Source organism: Alligator sinensis, unplaced genomic scaffold (genome assembly GCF_000455745.1).
Source record: "Alligator sinensis unplaced genomic scaffold, ASM45574v1 scaffold702_1, whole genome shotgun sequence".
NCBI lineage: Eukaryota > Metazoa > Chordata > Crocodylia > Alligatoridae > Alligator > Alligator sinensis.
This window is the reverse complement of record NW_005842567.1, coordinates 921,995-938,832: the sequence shown is the minus strand read 5'-3', so window position 1 is coordinate 938,832 and position 16,838 is coordinate 921,995. Positions and strand designations below refer to the sequence as shown.

Sequence of the window (16,838 nt, the reverse complement as noted above, 5' to 3'; positions counted from 1 at the left end):
TTGTTTCTGCCCATTTATCAGGGGTCCTATTCCTCCCTGGGCCTTCCTTTTACTCCCAATATATCTAAAAAACAATTTCTTGTTGTCTTTTACTTGGGATGCCATCCTCAGCTCCATGGTAGCTTTGGCCCGTCTAACTGCCTCCCTACAAGCACGAGCAGAGGAGGTATATTCATCTTTGGTGATCTCTCCCTGTTTCCACTTTTTATGTGCTCATCTTTTGTCCCTTAGGCTGCCCTGGATTTCTCTGGTCAGCCAGGGAAGCCTCCTGGCCCCTTTCCCCCTTTTGCCTCGCTCGGGGATCGTCTTGCTTTGTGCCCGAAGGATCATTTCCTTAAGGCACAGCCACCCTTCTTGGGCTCCCATCACTTCAAAACTCCTACTCTGCAGTGCATCCTTGACTAATCGCCTGAGTTCACTGAAGTCAGCTTTCCTAAAGTCTAGCACTTTCACCCTACTAGTTACCTTACCCACTCGACGTTTTATGGTGAATTCTATTATTAGGTGATCACTGACCCCCAGATGGCTACCATGTCATCCCCCGTTGCCAATACCAGATCCAATATGGCATTCCCCCTAGTGGGACCGTGTACCTCCTGTGTCAGGTGGAGGTCCTGTACACAGGTTAGAAACCTGCATGAGCAGTGGGACTTTGCTGTCTGTGACTCCCAGCAGATGTCCGGGTAGTTTAGGTCCCCCATGACTACCGCCTCTTTAGCTTTTGTGGTCTCCGAGAGTTGCCTCAGGAGCCCCGAATCTCTTTCTTCCTCTTGATGTGGGGGTCTGTAGCAGACCCCTACCACCAAATCCCTTTCTCCTTGCCCCCCATGTAGCCTAGAGCCTTTTAGAGTGATGAAACTGCTCTTTACTGCCTTCCTCATCACTATTATTCTAAAAGTTGTGAGTTTTGTGAACTGAAACTAAACATACAGTAGCACTAAGGACTAAATGAACACCCAGCTTTGCAGCACCAGGCTTCTGGATACACACAGTCCAAAACAGTATCACAGTGGCATCTGTAACCTTCAATTAGACACACATGCATCTAATGTATGGGGAGAGGCAGAGGCAGAGGCCTAGGAAAGAGATTCTCTGAAACTAATTGCCTAAACTAGTCTGAAAGGAAACACAGAAAAGGGACAGGGATTAGGTGCCCCACATGCTGATTGCCCAGATACTGCCTCCCTTTTCCCAGGGTAATATTTAAATTATTTATTTGGAGTGGAATAGCTCCAGAAGAGACTGGGAACTGAGCCTGAAATAGCCAATAACCTGACAGTTAAGTCACCTTGCTAAGTTTTTCTTTCCAGGCATGCAAGAAAAAAAGGTTGACCAAAAATATTTAAAAAATGTGGTTACTTAAATATAGGTGGAATTTAATTGTCTAATAGAGAGCTCAGAAGTGCTAACCCAGCTGCAAAAACTGTCATTCTAGAGATACCTTCAATCAGCAGTGCCCAACTAGCACACTTTAAGAACAGAAACCCAAGAACTGCTACACTTCTATAAGGGCATGCTGTATTAGCACATCAGCTTATTTATTATTATTCTAATAAATCAGGATTTAGAGCTTGTAAACTAGCTCCAGCTATCAGAAGCTGTAGAGGTAGATTAGCATGACATTCTGCCCAGCCTTCTTCAGAGAGGAAAGACCTGAATTCTGGCAGCTGCTCCCAGGTCTACCTATGCATTTTGCTTTAAGCCAATGAAACTCACCCACTCGAGCAGTGGGCTGTGTAACAGGGAGCCTGGGTTCCTGTTACTTTAAGGCAGGGGTGGGCAAAATGCAGCTCATGGGCCAGAAGTGGCCCACCAGGCCATTCTGTCCGGCCTGTGGGGCCCCTAAAAAATTTAGAAATTTAATATTTATCTGCTCCTGGTTCCCTGTCATGCAGTCCTCAAATGGCTTGCCAAAACTCAGTAAGTGGCCCTCCGCCTGAAATAATTGCCCACCCCTGCTTTAAGGAAACTGCAGCTGGTAGAGCCTAGACAGCAGAATACAGCCACATACAAAGAGGCAGGCAGTGGATATACATTGCTGCCTAGGCAGGGAGCTGCTCATTGGAATAAAGGGGCAGACTTGCAGCCTGGTCAGAACTCTGCTTAGGATCACCTGTTGCAAACCTAGCCACTATGCAATAAGACAGCAGAGCAGAGCCTAACATGGGCAGCAGGGGTGCTGCTAGGGCAGCAAGCACAAACTGCCCTGGAAACCAGCAATCAGACCCAAAGGAGAAACCCCTACACTTGGCTGGGTGCCTCCTGATTGGAAGGTCAGGAGGGCCCACTAGCCTGAGAGAGGGAGAACTGAGACCAGCAGGGTCCAGGGGGGCCCTGCTGGCTGTCAGGAGGACTGAGTTCATTGTAAGAACCTTAGGTAGCCTCCCTCCCCATCATCCAAAGAATACATCAAGGTGTGAGGAGTCAGAAGGAGAGGGTACCCTACAGTTGGAGCAGGGCAGGCGGTTGCGTGGTCACCAGAGGGCATCACGGCTGCCCCGGAACCTCAATTTTGCTACGGGCTGGGTGTTTGCAACCTACCTGCACCATGGGCTGTCACCCCCTTCCCAAGCTAGGGAACAGGGGGAGATAGATAGGGGAAGTAAGTGGCTGCCAATGTCAGAGGGAGAGGAAGAGGGCTTATCTTCTGTAAACAGCACCTGTCACAGGGGAGGAAAGACAGCTTACCTCACCATCACCTGCCTATGGGAGTTGGGGGTGGGGAAGGGGAAAGAGAGAGTAAACAGTGCCTGCTGTAGACAAGGTGAAAGGGAGAGAAGAGGCAGGACTTTGGAGGGGGTCAACAGCATGGACTTGCTGCTGATCCCCCATGGCACGGGCAGAATCCAGCCTGTGGGCCATAGGTTGAGCACCACTGCTTTAAGCAGCCATTGGATGGAAAAAAAAAAAAAAGAAACAGCTTTGTGATCAAGGTCTCCCCTACCTAGGGGAGTGTTTTCATAACTGGGCTAGCTGTGTTCCTTCTTTGCTTTCTGTCTTCATGAATCTTGCATTCCTAGCTGAACAGTGACCCAGATCCATCACATGCCACTATCTAGAGGGGTTTGAACTCCGTTATAGACTGAGGAAGGTCTAGAACCAAGGCTTCCTGTTTCCTGGGTAAGTACTGAAGCCACCAGGCTATTATGTAAGAGCTGAGCACAAGCACCATCTTCCTCTCCACAGGCCACATTTGAATGTGTGTTTGTGGCTTCTGTGATCCATGCTAATCTCAGTCCCGTCAGCCTGTCTTGCATGTGCTCTGTGTGCACTTATCGTATGGCACATCTCTGGGAACTCCAGTGTATTGATGCCTAGTTTGTGAATCCCAGGGTTAAGTACCACACAAGCCAGCAATTCTAAACAAGGGTAGTGTAGTACCACAGGTGGCTTGAGATCCTGTCAAGGATGCAATGAGGTGCCATGCTATGCAATATTAGCACTGCTAAGTGTGCAGACATGCTTCGTAAGATATACCCAGAGATTTCAAATAAGAATCCATAGGCTGCAACAGGTCAGAATGATTTTAGCACTTTCTGACTTTTTTGCAACAGAAAAAAAAATTAAAAATCGCTCTAGTATTTTTCGATAGTGAAAACACAGATAGTTAAGAGCTGTATTTTGTGTCGGGACCTTGCATCTTTAAAAAAGGTTGAGAAACACTGTCATAGGTAGTGAACAGCACAGTAGTAATTGGAAATTTTATTGGCAAAAAGCTTAGGTGTCTGCAGATTTACTGATACCTAAGCTGATAGGCACCTAGAATTCTGCTTAAGTGCCCAAGTGCTTTTGTCAATCTAGTCTCTTATGACTGTGAGTGGCACTTATTTGGATAACTTGCATGTAGAGCTTGCTTTATCAATGGAGCATAGACAAATATTATTGTCATCTTTTTCTTCCCTCCAAACTGTGCCCTGATATGAACAGCTGGCCACTAGGAAATGAATGGGGAGCAGAATTAAATCTAACACAGGCTACAAAATGATCATTTGATAGCAATATCATATTCAGAAATTGTATACCAAAATTATTCATTTTCTGTCTGTAGTTCCACAAATATATTGTACCCACAGTAATCATCTTAATACTCTGGTAAATTAATTGAAGTTTTTTAAAAAAAAGACTTCACTGATGTAAAGCAGATGAGTTGAAGGAGAAATCCTAATCTTAATGTACTCCATGTTGGTGTTCTTAGTGCACATTCTTCTAAAGGAGCATTTAACTTTGGAAAGATCTCTCGTAGCTAGTATAGCCAGAGTTTAAAAAAAAAAAAAAAAAGCGACATACATACAGCAAGAATACTTAACCAATAATGCTTTCCCACTGCACAAGTATGCCCTGAATTTCACAGCTTTTTTTTATTATTTAAACTTCTGCATCACAAGGCAGATGTGTGTGTTTTTTTTTGTTTTTTTTCTCCACCTGGTACTGTTACAGATCTTCCCTTGGAGGCTTTTTCCGGTGGCAGTTGCACACAGAGTCTTTGTCATCAGGCTGAGGAACAAGCTCCATTCCATCCCGTATTTCAGGTTTGCTGGCTTGGCGTTTGGCATATTTCTGAAATTTGTAAACAGCATTTAAGAAAGCTGAAACCAACATGTTACTCTTGCAACAGAATACTCCTACTCCCTTCCACGCTCAAACCTCCCTTTATCCAGTTCTCCGTATGTCATTTACAGTCTGTTTACCAGGCTCTCTTTGCAATACTTCCAAATGAACCAAGTTGCCTTTAGAACTTCCTTATGACCTATTATTAAATGCCAGCTTCAAATATGGTCAAATAACACTGTCATTTTGTACACTGTACTGTCCAAAATGCTGTGTCATTGGTCCATGCATGCAATGTATGCTGAAGCTGAGATCCGGCTCTATATGGCAGAATAGCAAAGGAATGAGAGACTAGAGGGGTTGAATCATATTAGAGTTCTACTTTTTGCAAGAAAAGGAATATTACTATTTCTCCATGCTGCTGCACAAACTGCTTGCACTGACACCCTGGCAAAGACTATGGATGATTATGCCCTGTCTCCACCAGAAGCAAAGTACTGCTTAATACTGGAAACAAATCTGATGGAGGAAAAAAGAAATCACAATATCTCTATCCCCATAGGACTCATGGTAATTTAGTCTGCCTCACTGGAATAACCAGGTAAATTCTGCCCAGAGTTCTACAGACAGATCCTTGTAAACTATGGATCGTGAACAATGTCTGTCAAGTTGTACAGACTAAGTGGAAGTTTAAAGGGTTAAAAATAGTAGCAGCTGGAGGGAAGGCGAACCAAAGGATATATTGCACTAACCTGAAACACACTGTAATAGTAGCAATAAAGTCTGTGAGGCTGCAATAATTCTCTTGCAAGTAACTGTCCTTCTTTAACAATTTTTCTAGCTTCTTCATCATTTTCCTGAGAAATTGGAAAGAAAACAGCAATGAATAACAGAGCAATCAGTAAGTTGCTTGCTTTTTTCCTGCATGATAATTCTCAACAGCCCCATAATGAGATCTGCAATATTACGTACAATTACTGATGCACTGCAACAGCACATTATTTAACTCCAATTTTTGGAACTTATCAGAGTGCTTTCATGGTCACAAAGACATTGATAGCTTAGGGCTATCAGTAACAAAATTGTAGCTAATTGTACAGTTTTGGATAATCAGTTTGCTGCTGCTCTACAATGCTGTCCAAATCACAGGACAACTCACAAGCAGATTTTACATATTTCACACAAATTTGGTCACAAATAATACAAAGCTACAGTTGTTTTCTTTTTTTTGCAAGATGTAGGAAACTATTTTGGTTTCCAGCACTATTTTCTGAAGTTTTTAAATAGAATGTGTACTGATGATATGAACAGTATGTTGAGACTTGTATTCAAGCACTTACATTTTAGGTCTTTATTTAAAAGTGTTTTCACTTAGTTCTCTAAGAAGAATTACCATATTTACCTGAATCCAAGATAACTTTGAAATTTAAGACTACCCCCCCAGTTAATTTGTTAGAATCTACACATGACAAATTGTAACTGGTAGAAGGTCATCTTAAAATTTGTCCCACTATTGCTGTGGTGGGGAAAGCAGCAGCAGGGTTTGAAGGGCCAGACCCTTGCCCCTTGTCCCTAATCCCTCCCTCCTTCTCTAGGTCTGCCCCACCCCTCGTTTCCAATTCCTGCCCACCCTCCCTCCTTACCTTCTACTACAGCTCTGCTCCGCAGCACAGAATTGGCCCAGCCCCAGCCAAGCCAGGTAGAAGCAGTGGCAGCTCCTAGTCTAACTGGGTTGGGGCTGGAGGGACCAGATGTGGGGAGGGGAGCGTGCAGTAGGGTAAACAGGCTGCAGGTTCCTTCCCATCCTGAAATCTCCCCTGAGCTCCCTCTGGCTGCATGCCCCCTCCTCCACCAAATGAGCCATTTTGCCCCTGAGTCGTGCAGCAGTTCTGCTCCAGCTTCAACCCCAAGCCTGGGGCTAAAGCCAAAGTTGAAGCGCCACCCACCCCAGACCAGTAATCACATCCAAGATGAGGCTTTTTCTTCTCCCCATGCTGACTGGGAATAGGAACCTAGTTTTGGATTTGAGTATATATGATATTATGCTCTCAGACTGAAACAATTTCTGTTTTTTTAAACTAATCATGGTTTAACCTTTTAAGCCTGAACTCTATTCTCCACTGCCACAACAATATTTTTTGGCACACTTTATAGATATCTTCCATCTTACTTGGAGCATGTTACAGAGCAATGTTATTTTTGTATGTGTGAGAAAGATGTCTGGAATAACTTCTATCCTGATCAGTCCCTAAGATCCAACAACGAAGTAGTAATAAAAGAGCAGACAAGGGTGGAGCGATAGTCATCCTCAGCCATCACGAAGCCAACAGGCTACTCTGACACTAAAAACTATAAGGAATTAGGGAGGACCCTACACCAGAATTCACTCTGGAACTGGAAGATATCATTAAATCCTTCCTGCACCATCTGCAAGAAAACCTATTTTCACATATTCTCTGCTCTCCCATCCCAAGAACCATCTGTGCGTTCCCAAATATCCACAAACAAGGTAACTTGGCAGACCTACCATATCCAACTGTGGTACCCTCACTGAGAAGCTAATCGGGATTCATCAAAACGATCCTGAAACCACTTGTCACACAGACACATACATCATTAGGAGTGTATTTCTCACAGAACAACCACTCCTTCTCTGATGTCATTGTCCTCATGCTCAAGTAAAATCTACTCAATGCCTTTAAAAAGCAAACTTAGGAACAAAAATTCATAAGCTGGGGGGGATGCTAAGGACTTAACACTGATACTGATTTTATGGCATATTATAAACCTACCTGATTCCTGAATTCTTTCCACACATGAAAGATAAGAATGACCCTTCCTCCCTTTTGATAGGCCTTGATCTTCCAATGATCAGATTCTTTTCTCCTCCTAATTGTTTGTCTGCTACCCTTAGGAATTTCTCCCCTCACCCCCTTAAAACTGTTTTTTACTATGCTGTGCTGGCTTTTACTGTTCAGAGCTGATGAAGAATGCCTTGCATTTGAAAGCTTGTCTAACTCTACCCAACAGCTGGTCCAATAAAAGAGATCACCTAGTAATGATCAGAGTAACGATTTCCATCTTAAAATAAAGGAATCTAAGTTTGAAAGCAGCCTTACACATCTGGAAATGTCTCTGATATACATGCTACAGTAACTTCTATATTAAGACTCTGATTCAGGAAAACACTTAAGCAGGTACCTTAAATTAAGCCTGTGCTTATGTGCTTTCTTGAATGAGGTTATTTACATAAGTGGGACCTCTGACTGAGTTCAATAAATAATAATAATAGCCAAATGTGTGCCTTTTCCACTAGGATCTCAATACAAAGTTGAGGCAGAACGTACATGTGGAAGTCTAAAAGGAAGGATGTAGGACAGTATTTGTTCACATGTCAATTTATTCCCCTAAATTTGTTGGAAAAACACTTACCTTAGCCCATTTTATTTTTTCTAGCAAGTCCTCTAGTCTTCGTTTAACCGGAACATAATGTTTCCATGGTTCTAATGCAATATAGAAGTGCTCGTAGTATTGACAGTCTTGCTTCAGTACTAGGCTATCACCCAACAAGAGGTATGGAAATCTGTAAGCTGCTACCGTCCCATCTACATTCACCTGATACTTGTACTATAAAGAAAAATAAATAAATAAAAGCAGGAGGAAAATATTTTGAAACCAAACAGATACATCCATCAGAACAAAAACCTATCCAAAAGTGTAAAACCAGTACAGCCACACACTCATCTGTCACCAATTTCAGTGTTAGACGTACACAATTTCAAAATATTCTTAAAACAGCAAATAACAAGAGAGGAACCACCCAAGACTAGTAATAACGAATTTCTTGGTTTTGTAATGGCACTAACACAGATCTCTTATGCAGTTTGGCATAAATTACTTAACCCGCATGCCACCATGTCTTCACATACCTACTTTACAGATATCATGTGAAGGTCAGTTTAAAAGCAGGCCAAACATGGGTTACCCAACTAGTCCCATAAAAGTCAATGAGTAAATCTAGAGGGATATGGCCCAATGCAAGTAAGTGCTTGGAACTGCAACACTGATATACCAGAAAAAGAGGCATGGGGTTAGAAACTGACAGGAAAGTCAAACAAAGTTAAAATGCCTTCATTTCTTTGCCCATCCCAGGTTTTTCAGGTCACTGGTATCAGCTTCCTACTTTGTACACATGAAGTTCAAACATGACTTGCTTCTTAACAGTTCATTATACCCCTTGAGCGAATCACAGACCACATCACAAAACCACAACACAGACAATCCAGGCTCCATAATGAGTTTTCTATTAGAAGGCAGCCTGGAACTGGGACAACAGCTGAGCTGTCTGGGAGAGGCAGCTCTCACTTTGTGCCAGTTTACACTGCTAATCCTTATTTTAAGAGGACTAAGTTTATCCTCACTTAAAAGATAAATAGAATAATGCCATATTTTCTCACACACAACCCATGTGTTTTTTCTTCAAAAACAACTTTTGGCAATCTGGGTGCATACTATATGTGAGGAAATATGGTAATGCCACTTAGCTGCCAGCCTGAGCAGCGAGCAGAACACTAGCCCTGGGCACCGTCTGGGGAGCCCACACCACAGAGCTGCTGTGGGGAGTCTGCCCTGACCTGGAGTTGCAAACTGCTCACAACAAGCTAGGTCAGAGGGCAGGTAGCCTGTCCCTAGCTGGGCTGCTGCTTGCTCAGAGCAACCCTGGTCAGACAGCACGAGCAGACTTTCTGTCCCTGGCCAGGCTCCAATGCCACATAGCAGCTTGGGGCAGAGAGTTAATGGAGCAGTGGCAGGCTCCCCCACCCCCTTGCAGCCCTTGCTGGATGCAGTAGGCTGGCTTCTGTTGTAGAGATATGGCACAATATTGCAATGAGCCACCTAAGGGATATACAAAGTCCAGGTGCGGTGTTTTGATTTTATAACTTACTCTTTGTAAAGTTTTTTTGCATTTGCATAACTGGTTATATTAAATTACCACTTAGTGGTATTTTCAAGGAAAAATCTTTTTTTTCTTAAGTCCACCTTCCCAAGCCAGGGTGTGTGATATATGGGAGGAGAGGGGAGGGGACTGTTATATGTCAGCAAATATGGTACTAACATTGCACCAGACATATCCACGAATACCTACTATCTACTTTAGCAATATGGTAACATTTCTGAGTTAACTAAGGGTTTTGCTGTAAGGGTTAACTCAGTTTATAAAAATTAAATCGACTTCAGTGTCTCTATTTACATCAGTTTTACCTCAATAAATGTACAACTGTCCTGCAGCTTGGTAAACAAAGACCTCCCTTCATTTCTCACTAGGAATCAGCAGAACCATTGCCATTCCACTGGAGCCACTGAACCAAAATTAAGATTTTGCAAGGCAAACATAGGATTTAAAAAAATGGAAACTATAATATATTTAACATACTATACATTGTAAAGAACCTGCTACTAGAAACTTTCACATTCTATCAGATATCCAAGATCAGTTGTACTGATACGTGAGAGTTTTAATCTGCACATTTCCCAAGACGATAGATACTTACAATATTCTGTTTACTAATGACATCATCAATCCAAGTCCTGTCAATGCATTAATAATGAGACGTGTCCCACTGACTTTAGATAGGAGTTGAATGAATAAATTCTCTCATCTCACAGCCCTTCAACCTTGAGGTGATGTGGCTCCACACAACATCCAATGAATGACATAACATAGCCCAAATTGCTTAGAAGACAGAAAAATCACTTGTCTGTTTTGTGGATCACATTTAACAAAATTAGAAAAAGTACAAAGACTGGATCCAGATGTCAAGAAACTGATTGCAGACCACTGAATGTGAACAAAGCAGAAGAGGATATTCCAAATTTTCCTCCTACCTATTGCTCAGCTTGGCTGGTGCTGATACAACACTGAAAGAAGTTGCACATTCAGCTCTATTAAGAACGTTCAATATATTGTTTTACCCATTACTGTGGGTTCTCTTTCTGAAGTTTAACAGCATCCTTACATCTATATAAAATGCACCTGTTATTTTCATGTTTATCCCCTAATAAGAAACTGACGTAGTAGCAGTGTGTCAAAAATCTGAATCTGAGCTCTGGATAGGACCATAATGATAGCCCATAATGGCATTCTTTAGAAATGATTACATTGTAGGTATGGATACTACACATATACTTTGAATGGACAAATACTCCCAGGACAGCATGACAGTTTCACATATTAAAACCCAATCATTGAAGTTAAAAAGAAAACCTACTGCTTTTTATAGTAGGTAACTACTTAACTGCAAAAACAAACCCATGTCTACAATATGATGAATACCTTAAAGAAATCAAAGAATCCCATCAGCTGAGCCTTTCCCAGCTCTTTCTCCTTTTCTCGGAAGAAGAAGTATCCTGTTATTCCAGCATCTAGTAGTTCTGGATGCTCCTTAGATAATTTCACCAGTTCTAGACGTTCCTCTCGACTGTCTCGACCTCTGAATAAAGCTCGTTCAGTTTTGTTTTTCCAACAAGGGCCTATGAGTATTGATAAGATAAGGGAAGAAAGGAGCCTGGAAATGTTCATGCTACACTAGGTGTAAGCAACACAAGTATATTTTGAGAACGTTTCATTATCGCATTTATAGGAAAGTGGGTGTCAGCATAATTTCTAATTATGAACTTGTTAGTTAAAGGAAAATTTACAGCTAGGGAAAACATCTGCCCTGATCTGAATGTTGGCATAAAAACAAACTTATAAAGATAATTAAGGCCTATATCTATAAGAAACCAAGAAAATGATTTGTACTTTTAACACATTTTCAAGAAAATGTTTGTTGGTTTTTATGTTAACTGTACAAATGCTTTGACACCTGCACAAGAGGGTCTCTAATTAAGCGAACATTTGTTTTAAGAGTTCACCTAAATATTCCAAAACACAATTCTGTTCCACCTTTAGCAATAATCTACCTCTTGTTAACAACCAATTTCATCATTTAACAGTAATCTACAAAGAAAATAAATATATTGCACTCCTTTTTGCCTTTTTTACAGAATACAGCAAAATCAAAAAATGTGCTTTTCATGCTTTAACTATCTACAAATAATATTTTCCCATTTGCAGGTGACTTGTAAGACATAGTGGAGGTTAATCTCTTGGAAGACATGCATTCATTTTCCCATTTTTATTTAAAAACAATTACAACTCACCAAATTCTACCTCAGGAACTGGACCGATACTGTTTATAGTTAGAAGACTAGAGCACTTTCTCAGGTGAAAGGGATTATAGAGATATTTACATTTGTCAAGCAGCCAGAGCAACTACTTTACTGAGTGCTTATTTTCTAAAAACATTACAATACAAACTGCAATGGTACTCATAATAACATGACATGTCAAAAATGATTTTGAAAGGATATAGTTCTTTGTGAAGTACAATACACATAAGAGGAAGAGTTTTTTTCTTAAAAGAAACTTGTTTCCCAAACCCAAACAAGGTACCTGGTTAACCTAAACAATGTTTAATAGTTGCAACTGAAGACTAAAGTTAAGGACAAATTTTCAAACTGAGTGCCTTAAATTAGGCTCCTAAATCTTTTGGGAATCCTTATAAAGCCTCCATATTTCAATTTACCTGTGTTTCCTTGAACAGAAAGAAGATCATTTGTAACTCCACGTAGGGTTTCAAGTGTTGAATGGGTTATATCATATGTTGGAAGGACGATGTCCCTTGAATCCAGAGAGCCACACCATGAAATTATAGGTATAGGACCAGGCGTATCGTTAGCTTTTCGATGCTCAACTGGCCAATCTCCAACATTAAGATAAAACTCTACATCAGGAAGATGAACCTAAATGTATATTTAAAAAAAAGACAATTACACTATGATCTTGCCCTCAATTCTCTAAACTGCACAGATTAAATCAATCATGCCACCAGACCGAGATTAGGTGAGATAAAAATTAGGTGATTCTGGGTTCAATCCTGCAATCCCTCTCTGCGCAGAGCTCTTACTGAAATCAACAGGACTCCAAATCAAGAAGCCTTGCAGAATTGGGCCCTTAACACCTGCACTTTTCTCACTGGTTTCAGTGAGCTTTTGGGCAGTCACCACTGATAATATGCTCCCTAAAGAGATGAGGTCATGCTGATGCAGAAGGAATAAAATCTTAGTTTAATAATAAAGCAGATATCCTAGTTTAAGGTCTGTATGAAAACAGAAGATGGAATATACCATCCAAACAGAAACAAATTATGATCCAACAACCTTTACATAAATGCTCAATATAAATAGTACCTTTCTTGCCAATGAGAGTAACATTTCATCGGAGAACATTTTGAAGTCTGTGTACTTCCCTAAGGAACGACGGTAAACGTGATTATTGAGAATGGTGTAATGAACAATAGCACCTCTCGCTTTCCCAAATCTTATTGGGACTTCTTCTAGCATCCGCTGAAGGTCCATGGTGGGAAATGGTGTAAAGTCCTTAGTAACCTGTGGCTCCTGGGATGGACATGACAGAATATTCTGCCAGGTTTGAGGATCTTCTGGACAATCACAATACTCATGATAAACTGGCCCTGCAGAACACAAAGCATCAGGACGGTCTGATTTATCTGGTCTCTACTGACAATATCCCAAACTGCTATTGTACAAATCGAAAAGTAGAGCCAGTAGGCATGTTTCTTTTTAAAAAATTATTTTGATAAAAACAGCCTGTTTTCCTAAATAAAAGGTCCCGTGAAGAATTCTCATGCTTTTAAATTTTCTGAGTTTGCAATAAAAAAAGTTAAATCTGTCAGATTTCTTATTTTTCAGAGGCCAAAACATTTTTGTTTTGTCCTCAAAACCAAAAAGTTCTGCAAAATATTATAAGAACAGTAATATGTTTGTTTCCTTTGAAAATGTTCATGTAAAATGTATACCATTTTACAGTTATTTCTAGAATATATTCCATAATATTTCTGTCATGGCTATCAGCATAAAATAGGAAACTACCAAAACAAAGAACAAAAACCCTTACCTTTCAAAATGTAAGGAGATTGAGCTACGTGTTTATTATCATACAGTACTTCAATCTTTAATCCTTCATTGACACTTGTATACATGCGATACCGCATGAGAAATGATCCATCGTTCCTATCCAAGGGGTTAGGGACATGGATGCGGATAATCTCATTTGGGGAAAGTGCTTTGATTAGTACTTTAAACTGTGCTCTTCCTGAAAAGAAGAAAATAAAAAAAAGATGTAGAAACTCCTTGCTATGAGAGTTACTTACCTAAAACAAATGAGATGTTAGTCTTCGATAAAATTCTGCTCTGAATTACCCAGCATAAATTTGAAGCAACTCCACGTACATCTATTAATTTACTCTGAAAAATTATTCTGATTGCATATTTTCAACAACATATATAAGAGAAAAGAGATCCTGTCAAGATCTCCTGATCATCATTTCAAATCTCAACAGGTAACCTACAGATGGAGACAGACAAATGTGAGTTACCTTAAAGTGCAATGGTTATAATACAGTGAGAATGACCAAAAAGTTGTAAAGCAAGGACTAGATTTATTATTACGGTTTCAAGTTAATGCTAAGAGGGTGAGTCATTTTCTCAGGAAAGAGATGAAAAACCAGGGTATAATATAATAGTAGTAAAGAATACTTGCCAGCTTTTGGGAAGACAGTTGCAGCATGCAGAAGTCAGATACAAAATGGTCACCTTTGGGCCGCAGCTGTTTTTCTTGCAAATTTAAAGGGCCAGCTATTAGAAAAGTAGGGATAAGAGAATGAAAACCTAGATGTCTTCTGGACATCTGCTGTGTCTTATGCTGAAAGATTACCACCGCTGCATCATCAATGCATCTCAGTTCTTAAACCGAGCACAGAACATTTTGGAGAGAAACTGAACAACGTTTTAAAATGCTAAAACTAGTATTACGATAGTAATACTAAAATACTAAATCATTCCCTCATCTCTTTCAGAGTTGGGTCATTTGGACAAGATACTTGACTATTAGCAGCCAAAAATGTGACAAAGGATAGATTTTTAATAATGAGACATGCTAATTAGTGGCACAAACAGATCAAACGAATTTTATTAACACTGCCGTTGAGTGGTATACAGAAAGAAAATGAATCAAGCAATTTTCTATTATATAAAAGTATAAATTTTAATCTGTCCAAATGGACTCTACTGTGTTTTGACCTTCCAGGTGCCAAGGTGATCTATATGTATACAAAGCGGACCTTTTTGTATTCTATTTCCTAATGTGATGTATACAACACCAAGTTTGACATTGTCAGCCATTAAGCACTAAACCAATGGTTCTTAACCTCATCATACTCAAGGAATCCCCTGTAGACTCAGGGCACCCCTCAGACAATACCAGCTCTCGCCTTTCCAACATTTCCAGGCCCTTAAATGCTGGAGGTTGCAAGCAGGAAAGGAACAGTGGAAAAAAACTTGGCCATACCCTGTTCACTCCATCCATTTCTACCCCTGTGCGACACAGGAGACTAGACAAGATGAACCTATGGTCTGATCCAATAAATGGCAATTCTTATGTTCTTATTTTTTGACTGTGAAAAAATAATAGAACATTTTTTTATCGTGCAAAAAACTCAGAAAGACCACAACAGGGCAGAATGTTTTTGACACTATGGATTCCTATTTGAAATCTCATGAATTGTGTGTAGGTGTTCACATACCTAACAGTGCTACTATAGTGCAGCATCCTTAAAAGGATGCAAAGCACCCCAGGGTGTCATGGCACCCCAGTTGAGAATCCCTGGTGTGTGCAGAGGAACAGCGGGGAAGGAATCTGAAGGGAAGGCTCTACGCAAATGTAAATAAATCACTGCTGGTAAACTGTGTAGAGAGGACAGATTGGTTAAACTGACCTAGATTACTTGATAAGATGGGCTTGTTTTAGCAACATACTTATTCATACAGCCAAATGTTAAAACATATATCTAAAAACAAAAAATACAGGTCACATTTAAAACTATGGGGGGGATTAAACTATGAAACACAGTGATGCTGAAAAGGGCCAAGGGGTCATGGCAGGCGAAGTCCTAGTGCAATGCTGAAGAGGAGGGGTCAGCAACATTCAAGTACAGCAGGCTGCTGCTTGTGACCTGGCTGCCACTATGGGCTGCCAATCCTTTCCACAGCACCCCAGCTCCATGACCTCTCCATGTCAGGAGCTACTCTCATTCCTACATCTCCTACTGCAGCCTCTGCTTATCCTCCTAAGCGCCACCGATTTCCATCCCCAATGGCAACAGGGACCAGTGAAATTTGCAGCAAGGATAAACAAAAGCTACAGTAGCAGGATGACAGAGCAGCCCCTGGCACAGAGCAACAAGGACTAAGGTAGGCACTAGGGCTGTGTGAAATTTCCTCAGCTGTTCCGATTCAACACTGTTTCGACTCATTCTGAGCTCAAAACAGCAAAATTGAATCAAAACAAAGGGCTTTGAAATAGCCTTGAAACAAAACAAGGCTAGTCAAAACATTTTGAAAGTTTCAAAACGTTCCAGTTTCAAAGCAGCCAGCAGCGAGGTGTTGGGAGACAGGGGAGAACCAGGGCTGCGCTCCCAGCAGCAGGCAGGAGCGCAGCCCTGGCTCTCCTCGTCTCTCACAGCCCGGCTGCAGGAAGCCGATCACAGCACAGGGGAACCAGTTCAGGCTCAGTTCCCTTCTCAAGCACTGCAATCGGGCTGAGGAAAGAAACTGAGCCCGATCATTCAGTTCCCCTCCCTAGCCCTACGATTGGGCTGGGAATGGGAAGTCAGCCCAGCTGGGCTAAGTTCCCATCCCATGCGCTAGATCAGGCTGGGAATGGAAAGTCAGCCCATCCCCAGCCCGATCTAGTGTGTTCTCGGAACTCGGCCCAGCTGGGCTGACTTCCCAACCCCAGCCCAACCATCGCACTGGAGAAAGGAACTCAACCCAGCTGGGCTGAGTTCGTTTCCCCAGCCCGATGGTTGGGCAAAACGACAAAACAGCCTCACTGTTTCAATTCAAAATGAAATTTGAAACAAAACACTTTCGCCCAAACCTCGAAACTGAAGTCAAAACAGAACAGTGCCATTTCGCACAGCCCTAGTAGGCACCTGCTGATCATTATAGATGGGATCAGCAGCGAGTGGCAGAGGAATGCAGAGTGGAAAAAGTGGCTCCTACCACTGTGCCACCGCGGGTTAGATCCAATCTTTTTATGGGCCAGATTTAGCCTGGGGGGGCTGTAGGTTGCCACTCCCTGCTAGAGAGTGCTGAGTGAAGTAGAG

The 16,838-nt window shown here is 41.5% G+C and overlaps 1 protein-coding gene across 1 annotated transcript; it reads right to left on the bottom strand.

Moving 5' to 3' along the window:
* Positions 1-4,397: 4,397 nt before the first annotated feature.
* Positions 4,398-12,864, bottom strand: KDELC2 (KDEL motif containing 2). The gene is made up of 6 exons (XM_025214112.1): positions 12,850-12,864; positions 12,177-12,393; positions 10,883-11,079; positions 7,981-8,175; positions 5,301-5,405; positions 4,398-4,557 (listed from the first exon to the last, which is right to left on the bottom strand). Exons 1-6 carry the CDS (start codon positions 12,862-12,864, stop codon positions 4,432-4,434), a joined length of 855 nt encoding a protein of 284 aa, XP_025069897.1. The 3' UTR covers positions 4,398-4,431.
* Between the last annotated feature and the right edge of the window lie 3,974 nt (positions 12,865-16,838).

Excerpts from the sequence above, each read along its gene's own strand:
- KDELC2 (XM_025214112.1), bottom strand. Across the intron at positions 11,080-12,176 it reads TTCTGTTCAAGGAAACACAG|GCCCTTGTTGGAAAAACAAA; the intron begins GTAAATTGAAAT and ends CAATACTCATAG. Across the intron at positions 8,176-10,882 it reads GATTCTTTGATTTCTTTAAG|TACAAGTATCAGGTGAATGT; the intron begins GTATTCATCATA and ends TTTTCTTTATAG.